The sequence below is a fragment of the Xenopus laevis genome, chromosome 3S, assembly GCF_017654675.1.
Source record: "Xenopus laevis strain J_2021 chromosome 3S, Xenopus_laevis_v10.1, whole genome shotgun sequence".
Lineage (NCBI taxonomy): Eukaryota > Metazoa > Chordata > Amphibia > Anura > Pipidae > Xenopus > Xenopus laevis.
Window position 1 is genome coordinate 91,711,511 of NC_054376.1, and position 16,188 is coordinate 91,727,698.

Genomic DNA, 16,188 nt, shown 5'->3' on the forward strand with positions numbered 1-16,188 from the left:
TGCCGATGGATGGCCACCTTTAGGATAACAGAATGTGACATCTTAAAATACAAAATTAAAAAATGTCTTTTGCCTGAATTGATGCACAAGGTTTGGATGATTATACGATTACAGGGAATGTATGATTTACTTTGTCTGAAAGTGTGCCACTAGCTTTAAATAACACTAAACATTTCATATCTGCTTGTGTAAGAAAAGAGCACAAGGTTAGAACACAACACTTTATAAAGTAAATGCAATATTAAATATGAAATAATCTAATAATAAGCATTAAGAGACAATGACCACTGATCACTGTTACCTGATACAATGTGGCTTTAAGAGCATTTTCATCTATAAGCAGTTTTACATATACACGCTGTGTTTTGTTCCATCTAACAACTGAGTAAAGAAATCATACCTCAGGAATGAAAAACCTTTTGTCTCTCTCCCATAAGGATGGCCATACAATAACCTCCTGGAGTTGCTTGTATTTCTGAGATTTATCAAGCCATTTTACCTTCCCCTCAAGGTCCCCTGGAAGGAAAGAGGGTCAGGTTTGTTCAAAAGAGTTCTTGTGTTTTGTTTTAGAAAAAAACAGCAAGTGTATTTTATATGTCCAAAATGTACTTTATGTTATTAGAAATAAGCTATAATCTTCTTATTCTGCATACTATTTGTTATCATATTGATTTTTATGGTTTATTGTGAAAACCAAATAAAATATTTCAAACCAAAAGAAATAAGCCATATGATATCTGATGTTTGCTTCTACCCCTCCTTTGCTACCAGAGACCCAGTTGCATACAACCCCTTCAATTGGCTCATTGAGGCCTTCTAGCAGAACTAGATAAAGTTACAATTACCTAAGGTGTCAGGCCACACAAGGCATTTGGGGACATTTGGTCACCTGGCGACTAATCGCCTCGTTTTTGCGGCGACCAATCTTCCCAAACCCTTTCCCTGAAGTTGCCTCATGAGGAAAGTCGCCGCATGTGATTAGCACCGGGGTTTTTTAATTTTAGCCGGCGCAGAGTCAGGGAAGGCGTTTGGGGAGATAGGTCACCGCAAAAACAAGGCGATTAGTCGCCAGGCAACCAAATCTCCCAAAACGCCCTGTGTGGACTTACCCTAAGGGTCAGGGCACACAGGAAGATTCGGGGGTATTAGTCACCCGGTGACAAATCTCCTCTTCTTTGGGGGGTCTAATCTCCCCGAACTGCCTTCCCGATTTTCGGGAGACTTCGGAAAACAAATCGCTCTGAGTGCCATCCTGCCGGCGATTTACATTTTAGCCAGCGGGAAGGCAGGGGAGGCAGTTCGGGGAGATTAGTCGCCCCGAAGAAGAGGAGATTTGTCGCCAGGCGACTAATCTCCCCAAATCTGCCTGTGTATCCTGACCCTAAAGAACTAAAACCCAATGTTAACATGTATCGTTTGTAAAGTACACAGGACATATGCTTTGATATCTGTTTACATACTGCAAGTTAAACCAAACAGCACTTAGGTTAGTTTAAGATATGGTAAAAATGTCTGCTTTAATAATGTTTCAGCTCTTTTCATGGATACAATATGCTAAATCACCATGGAGCTGGTACCAATGGGCCATTCTTGTGTTTTATACTCTGTTTATGCCGTTTCTGATCAGAAAAATTGTATTTTCATTCTCATGTCACAGTGGAAAATATGCGGTTTTCATAAAGCAGGCTAATAATCCGTTTCAAGACGTCAGCACCAGTATTTTGTACTTTTAAGTATATTAAAAATGGCATAATTAGGGCTATTTGCCTCCTTATCATGCTATTTCTGGAATGACTATCATGCTTTCAAAGCAAGTTATTTAACCACTGGTTCATTTGACATCACAAATGCATTCTGATTTTGTTACTTACGTAGTGAGCTCTCTACTTTATCTTTTGTGGAAACGATGGCGATTTTCTCTGTTGCGTCAGTGCTTCGTTTCCAGATATTCTTTAGGAGTAGTGGGTAGCGAGTAAGTCGGTGTAAAGGTGCCACTAGCAGGTCTGAGAGGTGCAGCCTTTTACACTGCTCATGTTGTTCACACCACTACTAAAAACAAAACAACACTGTTAGAGCATTAACACACATACATTTGTTATCAAGCTTCTATGAAATCCTAAAGGTCCACTCCAAATTTCAATACATGAGCCATGAGAGCTGCAATACTGTACTAATTACATCATTACAGAAGATGGAAAGGGACACATTACTTTAAGATAGATTGTAAAGTCATCTCGTTGCTTGATGCTTTCCAGGTAAATGACAGCTGAAGTATAATTCATGCAGTAAACCTGGTGGCTGAGACAGAGGTTGTCCTTGAAATGCTGAAAAAAAGCAAACAAGACAGCAAACTTATTAATATCAATAAGATAATATTCTTGATCCAGAGGAAGGCAAAAAACCCATCTGAAGCCTCTCCAATTTGCCTCAGAGGGGGAAAGAATTCCTTCCTGACTCCAAAATCGGACTAGTCCCTGGATCAACTTGTACTATGAGCTATTTCCCATAACCCTGTATTCCCTCACTTGCTAAACACCATCCAACCCCTTCTTAAAGCTATCTAATGTATCAGCCTGTACAACTGATTCAGGGAGAGAATTCCACATCTTCACAGCTCTCACTGTAAAAAACCCCTTCCGAATATTTAGGTGGAACCTTGTGGGTGACCGTGTGTCAGCTGGAAAGACCTACTGGTAAATAAATCATTAGAGAGATTATTATATGATCCCCTTATATATTTATACATAGTTATCATATCTCCCCTTAAGCGCCTCTTCTCCAGTGTGACCATCCCCAATTTGGCCAGTCTTTCCTCATAGCTAAGATTTTCCATACCATTTACCAGCTTAGTTGCCCTTCTCTGTACCTTCTCTATTTCAATAATATCCTGTTTAAATGTGATGGAGACCAAAACAGTATGGCATATTCTAGATGGGGCCTTACCAGTCTATAAATATGAAACTACCTCTTTTGAAGCATCGCATATAAAGGACTAACTAAAACATGTAGGTTACTAGTACAAGTGTAACAACAAGTAAAATGTATTCATATTTCAATATTGACTCTTATTCTTGTCTTCCTATTGTCTACCGAGTAAAAGCTATCCCAATAGCTAAATGTATAATAGGTTAACACAGATTTCAGAAATGAACTTTATCATTAGCGTCAGGGACTCTGAGCATTATATATACCTATACATATGACATATACCTTTGTTAGCAGGTCCGATAGTGGGAGAGAGACTGTAGCTGAACATCCTAGCTCTCTGCTTTTGATAGTGTTGAGTAGGCCAGTAGCAAAATGAAGGCTCTCCTGTGGAAAAAATAACAATTGCAAATGATATGTCAGTGTCTTGTATTGTGGTTTGGTCAGCAATAACTTATTTACTGTACAAATGTTTCTGCTGTTGCTTTCCTTAAAGGAGAAACACTTAAAATGCTCTTACTTTATTAAATACATTACTAAATTATTTTATGGTAACTGACCAAATGATGCCCTTTTCCCATCTTGTTCAGGGGAAAGAGTGTATAAATGGATAACCTTGCAAACACCCAATACATCGCCATTGCAGAGCAAAGAAAGGCCCCACATGTTCTTGCTTCTACCACTCCAGTTGCCATGGGGTGATTGAAGGGAGCAAATCCAAAGGTTTCTTAACTAAATGTACAATTAGTCACACTAGAAGACACCAGCATCCTTTTCTAACACTGCCTATGATTTCAATGCATATAGATCAGGGTTTCACCTTCCTAACACATATAAGATAGCAGGCCTGGCGTGGGGAAAGGCACGGACCATGGTACATCCATATATACTGTATCCATATAGCATCCTAGGCAAACTGGAAATCCAGAGATTAATACAGCCCTTATTTTAAATCCAAATTGAATGTATCTTTCCCTACTCAGAGCTAGAATCTTGTTAAGAGTTTATAGTTTTTTGAATATCTGAATGCATAATTAGGGCCATTCTTTTATAGTAAAAGCTTTGGCGCTTGAGGTGTTTTAAAGACACATGCTTCCTAATGACAACAATGGAAAGCATGAGGAGTACTACTCCCAACATTTTAGATGTTGTTTCTGTTTCTGTTGTGACTTTTCTGCTACACATTATCCATGTCATTCTATATGCAGAAGTCTACCCCAAGGAAAGCAGGAACAGTTATATAGGACAAGGTGAGGAAGCTTGGGTAGTAAATGGAGGCTATTAGGATAAGGCTGCAGGTTGCTAATTTAGAAAGTAATCATTATCAACAGAAGAGAGGCTTACCAGAAAGAAAGAAAATGTACCTGCAATAGTTCCTCAAGGTTGGCAAATAACCTCACCAAGTCCACATCCAATAAATGGTCATTGTTCTGCAAATGCTGTAGTGCATTAAAAAACACCTACAATATAATATAAAAGTGGCTTTGATACTTATGGCATGAGTGACTCGTTTTTTAAGAAACATAATTAAGTTAATCACCTCCAGACATTTTTGTTGACACATTAAAGTGTATCTAGCACTACAAATCCATAGATGAAGTTGCAAGAAGACATGCCGAATACTTTACATAATACCTTGTTAGCAGCTAAGTTTATACTAAAGTATGTCAAAACTCAAGTCTTAAACAGTCTACAATGTGCTACAAAATGGCAGAAAATCCTTCTTGATTGAAACAGCAATAATTAATTGTAATGTTCAACAAAGGAATGATTAGCTCATTAATTCATTTGGGAGTTTACCCCGTTTGATTTAAAATATTCACCCTAGGTCTGCTTGGCTTTAATTTCAGTTGGAATTAAGGCTGCCATATTTTACCATATTTTACGTGGTGCACAATTTTGAGTTTCAAATAAAATGAAAAAGGAATACAATTAAGAATAAAAAGAAATAAGGAGCAAAAACAAATGAGGATGGTATCACACATTGTGCCAGTGCCCCATTAAGAATAACCCAGTCAATTCAACTGTGTTACTAGTGTATTTCCAGTTTTATTACTTGAGACTCCTATTAGAGATGTCACTTACCTTTTTAAGAACTAGCAAATGATCTAGGTAGTAAGTGCACTCAGAGGTGAAGAGCTCCCATACAGACTCTTGGCGCCTTCTGTTTGATTTCTGAATTCTCTCTATGTTCTCTGCAGTATACATACTTATAACTTCATTCCAAGTTTTGTCCTAAATACCAATTATACAGGAACAATTAATACACTCATATATTTTGTTGCCTAAGCCATAAGGGGTGGATTTCTTTACCTGGAAGACAATGTATTTATATTTCATACCACTCGACAGAATTAAAAGTACAGACACCATATATTCCTTCTTAATCCAAACTAAATATATATCTTAATCCAGTTACATTGATTTAACTGTTGTAAAACAGGCTAAATTAGATAAAAACGTCATTAGGTATCTACTTCCTTTTGTTATGGGAGTGCCAAATCATGAAGCTATATAATGGCAACATAATTTGGCTATTCCAATCTTGCATGGTAAATTATTAACAATTTTTTTTTAAATATCTACAAGGTTTGCTGGTAGCCAGAATATTGTATTATCTATGGCACTCTACTATTCCAGAAACAACCTGTAGCCTCTCCAGATTGCTTTTGGTGTTAACTATCAATGTGTTTGCAGTTTAGGACTCCAATTACAGCTATTTGGAGACCACTACCACGGCAGTAGTGTGGTGGTGAGTGATCAGCTATGCAGCTATGTTCCCTCTAGCCTGGCTCTGGTTGGTTACAGCAGAAAACATCCTGTTGAATTGCAAATGATCTGTTCAACAACAGAGGGGGGGGGGGACACTGCATAGCTTTTGGCACATCCTCTTCCATTTTATAGCAATTTTACTGCTTGGAATAATATAATGAGTTTACCTTAAGAATGTACAGCTCATTCCCTGTGAAGTCTTGGATCTTAACACTTGACAGACAGTTTTCCAAATCAGACATATGCTTTTGCTTTCCTTTCGTTAGCTAAAGGATACAAATTTCAAATTAAAATTTATTTCTAATTTAAGGACAAGGCCAGACATGGCGTTTTTATGTTGCGTTTTAAAAAAAGCTCTGTCGGGCGTAAGTACGTCACTGAAACCACACGCAACCATCAACATGCCTTTTTCATGCGATTTGCAGCACGTGGGTTTCTTTTCCCAACATGCACTTCTCATTGTTCTCATTCCCCATAATTCCGCTGGCTAGAAATAGAAAAGCTATTTACATGCAAAATGCGTCATTTATCTTGTGACATAAATGCGTAATTTATCTCGTTTATCTGTTAGCGCGCGCACAGAGCAGATTTCAACTCAGAAATGCTAAAGTAGACATTTTTGACACAAAATCCACTTTGTGTGCAGAAACAGGCTAATCCAAGAAAACATTCTGTGTCCTATTAGCCTAAAATTCACTGCAGCATAACATGTAACGGTAAGGAAGGTTCTACTTTGTGGCTGGTAGGTACCTGAAACAGACTTTCAGAAATTCTGTGTTCAATAAATATGCCCCATACAAGTGCATGTTCACTGGGAAATCCAGCTTTTGAATGAAAAATGATATTGTATTTAAAGTTCAAATATTGAAATATTTTCTCTCTCTCTCTCTCTATATATATATATTTTCTTTTTAAGAGACGAATCTACTCACAGTTCCTTTCTTAGAAAATGGCCACTTTGGTTTCTTGGAATCTAGGACAAAAAGTACATAAACATTAAGTATAGAAACATGTGATTTGTGCTAGTTTTGTACTTTGAGCCCTAAAGACTTACCATTTTAGAAGACGCAAAACACTCCAAACTATGACAGGCTATTACATTTTATAACATGTACATTTAGGGAATTACAATTGCAGCTATATTATAGCAATACACAATGCATCATAAAATGACAGTGTCAGGGAGCCGGGAGCCCCCTCTGGGGAGTAGTCCGGATCTAGGAGGAAGCCCCTCAGGAGGGATCAAGGTCGTGGTATCCAAGGGTAAGACAGGAGAATAAACAAAGTCCAAGCACAGGTCAAATGGCAGGCAGAGTATCAGCGAAGTCCAAGTCCAGGCAAGGGGTCACAACAAGGAATCAGGCAGATATAAGCAGGGGAAACAGCAAGGGAACCCAGGAATCACTCAGGGAACAGGATCCTATTTTCGGGCGCCATCTTGGCGCCTCAGGCGTCCTTTTATCTTTGAATTTGGCGCCCTTGCGCCAGCGTCAGCGCGCCTGCGACCGTCGCAACGCCGGCGTCGGAACCCACGTGGGTTCCCTGGGCGCCGCCATCTTGGATTCTTCGCCGCCGGGAGCAGACGCGACTCCTCGCCCTCCCGGCGGTCTTGACAGTACCCCCCCCCGTCACGGGGGGCCTCAGGACCACCAGGACTTGGTTTCTGGGGAAACTTGGAGTGGAAGTCTCTTACCAAACGAGGAGCATGCACATCACGGTGTCCCTCCCAAGAGCATTCTTCGGGGCCAAAGCCCTTCCAATGGATGAGGTATTGAAGGGACCCTCTGGAGATTCTGGAATCAAGGATTCTCTCCACCTCGAATTCTTGTTGACCCTCCACAGAGACAGCAGGAGGAGGAGATTGGACACCAGAGAAACGGTTGGAGACGGTGGGCTTCACCAGGGAGACGTGGAACACGTTGGGGATTCTCATCTCTGGTGGGAGTTGAAGTCTGATGGCTACAGGGTTAATTATCTCCAAGATGGGGAACGGACCCAGGAACTTCGGACCCAACTTGGGAGATGGCACCTTCAAGCGAATATTCCTGGAAGAGAGCCAGACACAATCACCCACCTTGTAGGGAGGAGAGGGCCTTCTACGGCGATCCGCGAAAGTCTTGTGGACTAGAGCACACTTCTCTAGATTAGACTTGGTTGCAGCCCAAATAGCAAGCATATGGGCTGCCAGATCATCTGCAGCCGGGACGTCCGACAACACGAAGTCCTGAGGAAAGGCTTGAGGGTGCTGTCCATACACCACCATAAATGGAGACCTTCCTGTGGAGGAATGACATGCATTATTATGAGCAAACTCCGCCCACGGGAGGAGGTCAGACCAATCGTCCTGGCAAAGAGATACGTGGTTCCTCAGGAACTGTTCTAAGGCTTGGTTCACACGTTCAGCTGCCCCATTCGTCTGCGGGTGGTAGGCAGACGAAAATTTAAGTGTTATTCCCAAGTCTTTACATAGAGAACGCCAGAACTTGGCGGTAAACTGGGTGCCTCTGTCGGAGACGATCTCCACCGGGAAACCATGCAGGCGGAAGATGTACTTAATAAAGAGTTGGGATAATTCCACCGCAGAGGGTAACTTCTTCAAAGGGATGAAATGGGCCATTTTGCTGAAGCGGTCAATGACAACCCAGATCACAGTATTCCCACCGGAGGGAGGAAGTTCGACAATAAAGTCCATAGAGAGGTGCGTCCACGGACGAGAGGGAACCGGCAAAGGCTGTAACAACCCGCTGGGGCGGGAATGGCTAGGCTTAGAAGTGGCACAGACATTACAAGCAGCCACAAAGTCCTTTACATCCTTGCGGATATCAGGCCACCAGACAAGGCGCCTCAAGAGTTCAAGGGTCTTGGCCGGACCAGGATGTCCAGCTGCCTGGAGCAGTGGGTTTGTTGCAGGATGGCCAGGCGAAGTTCTGGAGGGACGAAGGCCATGCCAATCAGAGTATCTTGAGGAGCCGAGGACTGCCCAGCCAGAATCTGGTCGGCAAATTGGGGATACAGAGAGGCAATGATCTTGACTGGTGGAATGATTGGTTCCTGCGTCTCAGGGTCACGGTCCACCGGAGTGAAGCTACGAGACAAGGCATCGGCCTTCAGATTCTTGGAACCTGGGCGATAAGTCAAAACAAAGTTAAATCGGGAAAAGAAAAGGGCCCACCTGGCTTGTCTGGGATTTAGCCTCTTGAGGGACTGTATAAACTCCAGATTCTTGTGATCTGTGAAAATCTGGACAGGAATTTCAGGGCCCTCCAGGAGGTGACGCCATTCTTCAAGGGCAAGCTTGACTGCTAAGAGTTCTCGATTTCCGACATCATAGTTCTGCTCTGCGGATGAGAACTTCTTGGAGAAAAACGCACAGGGGTGCAATTTTCCATCAGTGGAGTGTCTCTGAGACAGGATAGCTCCGGCTCCGACTTCAGAAGCATCAACTTCGATGCAGAAGGGTAGTGCAGGATTGGGATGTCGGAGAACAGGAGCGGACGTGAAGGCCTCTTTCAAGGACTGAAAGGCTTCTATGGCAGATGGAGGCCACAGGCTGGGTTTACCCCCTTTCCGGATGAGGGCCAGGATAGGTGCAATGCGGGAAGAGAACCCCCGGATGAACTGTCGATAATAATTAGCAAATCCGATGAATCTCTGGATTGCCTTGGTACTCAGTGGGAGAGGCCACTCCTGGATGGCCGACACTTTCACGGGGTCCATCTCAAATCCCTCTGGAGAGATAATGTATCCTAGGAAGGGGATCTTGGATACCTCGAAGACACACTTCTCCAACTTGGCGAAGAGAGAGTTCTTCCTCAGACGAGAGAGTACCTCCTTCACCTGGGAGCGATGACTTTCAAGGTCCTTGGAAAAGATCAGGATGTCGTCCAAGTATACGACTACGAACCTTCCTAGAAGATCTCGGAACACATCATTAACAAACTCCTGGAAGACGGCAGGGGCATTGCAAAGGCCGAAGGGCATAACAAGATATTCATAGTGCCCATCCCGGGTGTTGAATGCCGTCTTCCATTCGTCACCCTCCCGGATGCGAATGAGGTTGTAGGCCCCCCGGAGATCCAACTTGGAGAAAATCTTTGCCCCTTTCAGCTGGTCAAAGAGCTCGGCAATCAAGGGCAGGGGGTACCTGTTTTTCACGGTGAACTTATTCAGACCCCGATAGTCTATACAAGGCCGAAGGCCTCCGTCCTTCTTCTCCACGAAGAAGAACCCAGCCCCTGCAGGAGAGGTAGAAGGGCGGATAAACCCCCGCTGGAGATTTTCTTGGATGTACTCCTTCATAGCGGTAGTCTCTGCAGGAGAGAGAGGGTAGGTGCGCCCTCTGGGGGGCATAGCTCCTGGCAGGAGTTCAACCGGACAGTCGTAGGAGCGATGTGGGGGAAGGAACTCTGCAGACTTTTTACAAAACACATCAGAAAACCCCTGGTAAGTGGAGGGCAAAGTCTTTAGTTCCGCAGTGGAGACATTCACCTTCTCGAGGGGTTTTGGCGGAAGGCAATGTTGCCGGCAAAATAAACTCCAACGAGAGATCTGCCCAGTGGACCAGTCTATGGTGGGGTTATGCAGACGTAACCACGGAAGACCCAATATTACTGGAGTAGAAGGGCAGGGAATGATGAAGAAAGAAAGTTTTTCTTGATGCAGCGCCCCAACTTGTACAGATAGTTCCGCCGTGAACATTGTGACGAATTCAAACTCCAGGGGTTTGTCATCTATGGCGGTAATTCGCAGGGGTGAAGACAATGGAAGCAGGGGAATCTTCATGCGTTCGGCAAAGAAGGCGTCCATGAAATTGCCATCCGCTCCGGAGTCGAGGAAGGCCCTTTCGAAGATAGATTTACTTGCCAGGTGAATCTGCAAAGGAAGGAGAAGTCTGCGTGAATTTTCTTGATACTTCTCCTGAGGACCTCGAGTGATGCCCCCTACATGAGAAACCTGAGACATACCTCGGGGTACAAAACTCTTGGCTTTGGCAGGACAGGCGTTGGCAAAATGGGAATGCCCACCACAGTACAAACAGAGACCTGCCATACGTCTTCGGAGTCTTTCCTGCTCGGAGAGGCGAGCCTTTCCTACTTGCATAGGTTCCTCCAGGGGAGACGTGGACACATGAGTCACAGGGACAGCGGATGCTTGCAGAATCGGCCTTTGAAAGCGAGGGGCCAACATGGGAGAAAAACGTCTGCTGCGCTCTCTCTCCACCTGGTGTTCTCTGAGACGGGTGTCAACCTTAATGGATAGAGCGATCAGCCCTTCCAGGGTGTCAGGAGTCTCTCTGGAGACGAGATCATCTTTGATGCGGATGGATAGGCCTTGGTAGTATACGGCCTTGTAAGCGTCATCACACCAGGAAGTCTCCGCCATCAGAGTTCGGAAGTCTATAGCGTACTCATTGACACTGCGGCTTCCCTGCCGGAGCTGCAAGAGACGGGCAGGGGCGTTCGTAACCCGACCTGGAGCATCAAAGACTATGCGAAAAGCTTGGAGAAAGTCTTTAACATCATAAGTCACCGGGGAATTCTTCTCCCAAAGAGACGTTGCCCACTCCAGTGGCTTGCCTTCCAATCGAGACATCACATACCCCACCTTGGAACGCTCACTTGGAAACTGTGTGGGTTGGAACTCAAATTGAATTTGGCATTGTGTGGCAAATCCCCTGCAGGCTTGTGGGTCCCCACTGAAGCGAGGGGGAGGTGGAATGCGAGGCTCACCTGTCGGGTAGCTTGCGTTCGTAGAGGCTGCCGCCATGGGGGGATCTCCAGTAGGTGGAGCAGCGGAGGGCGCAGAAGGCACTTGAGCTAGCAGGACATCGAGTGCTTGCCCAATGCGAACCTGCTGGTTTTCGTAGTCCTCCATGCGGGATGCCAGTCCGCGGAGCGCTCGTCCGACATGAGGTGTGGCTTCCTCAGAAGGATCCATGGCCCGAAAATAATGTCAGGGAGCCGGGAGCCCCCTCTGAGGAGTAGTCCGGATCTAGGAGGAAGCCCCTCAGGAGGGATCAAGGTCGTGGTATCCAAGGGTAAGACAGGAGAATAAACAAAGTCCAAGCACAGGTCAAATGGCAGGCAGAGTATCAGCGAAGTCCAAGTCCAGGCAAGGGGTCACAACAAGGAATCAGGCAGATATAAGCAGGGGAAACAGCAAGGGAACCCAGGAATCACTCAGGGAACAGGATCCTATTTTCGGGCGCCATCTTGGCGCCTCAGGCGTCCTTTTATCTTTGAATTTGGCGCCCTTGCGCCAGCGTCAGCGCGCCTGCGACCGTCGCAACGCCGGCGTCGGAACCCACGTGGGTTCCCTGGGCGCCGCCATCTTGGATTCTTCGCCGCCGGGAGCAGACGCGACTCCTCGCCCTCCCGGCGGTCTTGACAGTACCCCCCCCCGTCACGGGGGGCCTCAGGACCACCAGGACTTGGTTTCTGGGGAAACTTGGAGTGGAAGTCTCTTACCAAACGAGGAGCATGCACATCACGGTGTCCCTCCCAAGAGCATTCTTCGGGGCCAAAGCCCTTCCAATGGATGAGGTATTGAAGGGACCCTCTGGAGATTCTGGAATCAAGGATTCTCTCCACCTCGAATTCTTGTTGACCCTCCACAGAGACAGCAGGAGGAGGAGATTGGACACCAGAGAAACGGTTGGAGACGGTGGGCTTCACCAGGGAGACGTGGAACACGTTGGGGATTCTCATCTCTGGTGGGAGTTGAAGTCTGATGGCTACAGGGTTAATTATCTCCAAGATGGGGAACGGACCCAGGAACTTCGGACCCAACTTGGGAGATGGCACCTTCAAGCGAATATTCCTGGAAGAGAGCCAGACACAATCACCCACCTTGTAGGGAGGAGAGGGCCTTCTACGGCGATCCGCGAAAGTCTTGTGGACTAGAGCACACTTCTCTAGATTAGACTTGGTTGCAGCCCAAATAGCAAGCATATGGGCTGCCAGATCATCTGCAGCCGGGACGTCCGACAACACGAAGTCCTGAGGAAAGGCTTGAGGGTGCTGTCCATACACCACCATAAATGGAGACCTTCCTGTGGAGGAATGACATGCATTATTATGAGCAAACTCCGCCCACGGGAGGAGGTCAGACCAATCGTCCTGGCAAAGAGATACGTGGTTCCTCAGGAACTGTTCTAAGGCTTGGTTCACACGTTCAGCTGCCCCATTCGTCTGCGGGTGGTAGGCAGACGAAAATTTAAGTGTTATTCCCAAGTCTTTACATAGAGAACGCCAGAACTTGGCGGTAAACTGGGTGCCTCTGTCGGAGACGATCTCCACCGGGAAACCATGCAGGCGGAAGATGTACTTAATAAAGAGTTGGGATAATTCCACCGCAGAGGGTAACTTCTTCAAAGGGATGAAATGGGCCATTTTGCTGAAGCGGTCAATGACAACCCAGATCACAGTATTCCCACCGGAGGGAGGAAGTTCGACAATAAAGTCCATAGAGAGGTGCGTCCACGGACGAGAGGGAACCGGCAAAGGCTGTAACAACCCGCTGGGGCGGGAATGGCTAGGCTTAGAAGTGGCACAGACATTACAAGCAGCCACAAAGTCCTTTACATCCTTGCGGATATCAGGCCACCAGACAAGGCGCCTCAAGAGTTCAAGGGTCTTGGCCGGACCAGGATGTCCAGCTTGCCTGGAGCAGTGGGTTTGTTGCAGGATGGCCAGGCGAAGTTCTGGAGGGACGAAGGCCATGCCAATCAGAGTATCTTGAGGAGCCGAGGACTGCCCAGCCAGAATCTGGTCGGCAAATTGGGGATACAGAGAGGCAATGATCTTGACTGGTGGAATGATTGGTTCCTGCGTCTCAGGGTCACGGTCCACCGGAGTGAAGCTACGAGACAAGGCATCGGCCTTCAGATTCTTGGAACCTGGGCGATAAGTCAAAACAAAGTTAAATCGGGAAAAGAAAAGGGCCCACCTGGCTTGTCTGGGATTTAGCCTCTTGAGGGACTGTATAAACTCCAGATTCTTGTGATCTGTGAAAATCTGGACAGGAATTTCAGGGCCCTCCAGGAGGTGACGCCATTCTTCAAGGGCAAGCTTGACTGCTAAGAGTTCTCGATTTCCGACATCATAGTTCTGCTCTGCGGATGAGAACTTCTTGGAGAAAAACGCACAGGGGTGCAATTTTCCATCAGTGGAGTGTCTCTGAGACAGGATAGCTCCGGCTCCGACTTCAGAAGCATCAACTTCGATGCAGAAGGGTAGTGCAGGATTGGGATGTCGGAGAACAGGAGCGGACGTGAAGGCCTCTTTCAAGGACTGAAAGGCTTCTATGGCAGATGGAGGCCACAGGCTGGGTTTACCCCCTTTCCGGATGAGGGCCAGGATAGGTGCAATGCGGGAAGAGAACCCCCGGATGAACTGTCGATAATAATTAGCAAATCCGATGAATCTCTGGATTGCCTTGGTACTCAGTGGGAGAGGCCACTCCTGGATGGCCGACACTTTCACGGGGTCCATCTCAAATCCCTCTGGAGAGATAATGTATCCTAGGAAGGGGATCTTGGATACCTCGAAGACACACTTCTCCAACTTGGCGAAGAGAGAGTTCTTCCTCAGACGAGAGAGTACCTCCTTCACCTGGGAGCGATGACTTTCAAGGTCCTTGGAAAAGATCAGGATGTCGTCCAAGTATACGACTACGAACCTTCCTAGAAGATCTCGGAACACATCATTAACAAACTCCTGGAAGACGGCAGGGGCATTGCAAAGGCCGAAGGGCATAACAAGATATTCATAGTGCCCATCCCGGGTGTTGAATGCCGTCTTCCATTCGTCACCCTCCCGGATGCGAATGAGGTTGTAGGCCCCCCGGAGATCCAACTTGGAGAAAATCTTTGCCCCTTTCAGCTGGTCAAAGAGCTCGGCAATCAAGGGCAGGGGGTACCTGTTTTTCACGGTGAACTTATTCAGACCCCGATAGTCTATACAAGGCCGAAGGCCTCCGTCCTTCTTCTCCACGAAGAAGAACCCAGCCCCTGCAGGAGAGGTAGAAGGGCGGATAAACCCCCGCTGGAGATTTTCTTGGATGTACTCCTTCATAGCGGTAGTCTCTGCAGGAGAGAGAGGGTAGGTGCGCCCTCTGGGGGGCATAGCTCCTGGCAGGAGTTCAACCGGACAGTCGTAGGAGCGATGTGGGGGAAGGAACTCTGCAGACTTTTTACAAAACACATCAGAAAACCCCTGGTAAGTGGAGGGCAAAGTCTTTAGTTCCGCAGTGGAGACATTCACCTTCTCGAGGGGTTTTGGCGGAAGGCAATGTTGCCGGCAAAATAAACTCCAACGAGAGATCTGCCCAGTGGACCAGTCTATGGTGGGGTTATGCAGACGTAACCACGGAAGACCCAATATTACTGGAGTAGAAGGGCAGGGAATGATGAAGAAAGAAAGTTTTTCTTGATGCAGCGCCCCAACTTGTACAGATAGTTCCGCCGTGAACATTGTGACGAATTCAAACTCCAGGGGTTTGTCATCTATGGCGGTAATTCGCAGGGGTGAAGACAATGGAAGCAGGGGAATCTTCATGCGTTCGGCAAAGAAGGCGTCCATGAAATTGCCATCCGCTCCGGAGTCGAGGAAGGCCCTTTCGAAGATAGATTTACTTGCCAGGTGAATCTGCAAAGGAAGGAGAAGTCTGCGTGAATTTTCTTGATACTTCTCCTGAGGACCTCGAGTGATGCCCCCTACATGAGAAACCTGAGACATACCTCGGGGTACAAAACTCTTGGCTTTGGCAGGACAGGCGTTGGCAAAATGGGAATGCCCACCACAGTACAAACAGAGACCTGCCATACGTCTTCGGAGTCTTTCCTGCTCGGAGAGGCGAGCCTTTCCTACTTGCATAGGTTCCTCCAGGGGAGACGTGGACACATGAGTCACAGGGACAGCGGATGCTTGCAGAATCGGCCTTTGAAAGCGAGGGGCCAACATGGGAGAAAAACGTCTGCTGCGCTCTCTCTCCACCTGGTGTTCTCTGAGACGGGTGTCAACCTTAATGGATAGAGCGATCAGCCCTTCCAGGGTGTCAGGAGTCTCTCTGGAGACGAGATCATCTTTGATGCGGATGGATAGGCCTTGGTAGTATACGGCCTTGTAAGCGTCATCACACCAGGAAGTCTCCGCCATCAGAGTTCGGAAGTCTATAGCGTACTCATTGACACTGCGGCTTCCCTGCCGGAGCTGCAAGAGACGGGCAGGGGCGTTCGTAACCCGACCTGGAGCATCAAAGACTATGCGAAAAGCTTGGAGAAAGTCTTTAACATCATAAGTCACCGGGGAATTCTTCTCCCAAAGAGACGTTGCCCACTCCAGTGGCTTGCCTTCCAATCGAGACATCACATACCCCACCTTGGAACGCTCACTTGGAAACTGTGTGGGTTGGAACTCAAATTGAATTTGGCATTGTGTGGCAAATCCCCTGCAGGCTTGTGGGTCCCCACTGAAGCGAGGGGGAGGTGGA

The 16,188-nt window shown here is 46.5% G+C and overlaps 1 protein-coding gene across 4 annotated transcripts in view; it reads right to left on the reverse strand.

Annotated features, from left to right (window-relative positions):
* Positions 1-16,188, reverse strand: part of plekhg7.S (pleckstrin homology and RhoGEF domain containing G7 S homeolog) — a 55,190-nt gene that overhangs the window by 6,693 nt on the left and 32,309 nt on the right. For all 4 annotated transcript variants that reach the window (XM_018256020.2, XM_041588635.1, XM_018256019.2 and 1 more), the window contains exons 5-12: positions 6,630-6,670; positions 5,865-5,963; positions 5,011-5,160; positions 4,290-4,385; positions 3,211-3,312; positions 2,211-2,324; positions 1,872-2,046; positions 401-516 (exon numbers count right to left, since the gene is read on the reverse strand). In XM_018256020.2, the coding sequence (XP_018111509.1) occupies positions 401-516; positions 1,872-2,046; positions 2,211-2,324; positions 3,211-3,312; positions 4,290-4,385; positions 5,011-5,160; positions 5,865-5,963; positions 6,630-6,670 (893 nt within the window). The remainder of the gene's footprint in view (positions 1-400; positions 517-1,871; positions 2,047-2,210; positions 2,325-3,210; positions 3,313-4,289; positions 4,386-5,010; positions 5,161-5,864; positions 5,964-6,629; positions 6,671-16,188) is intronic.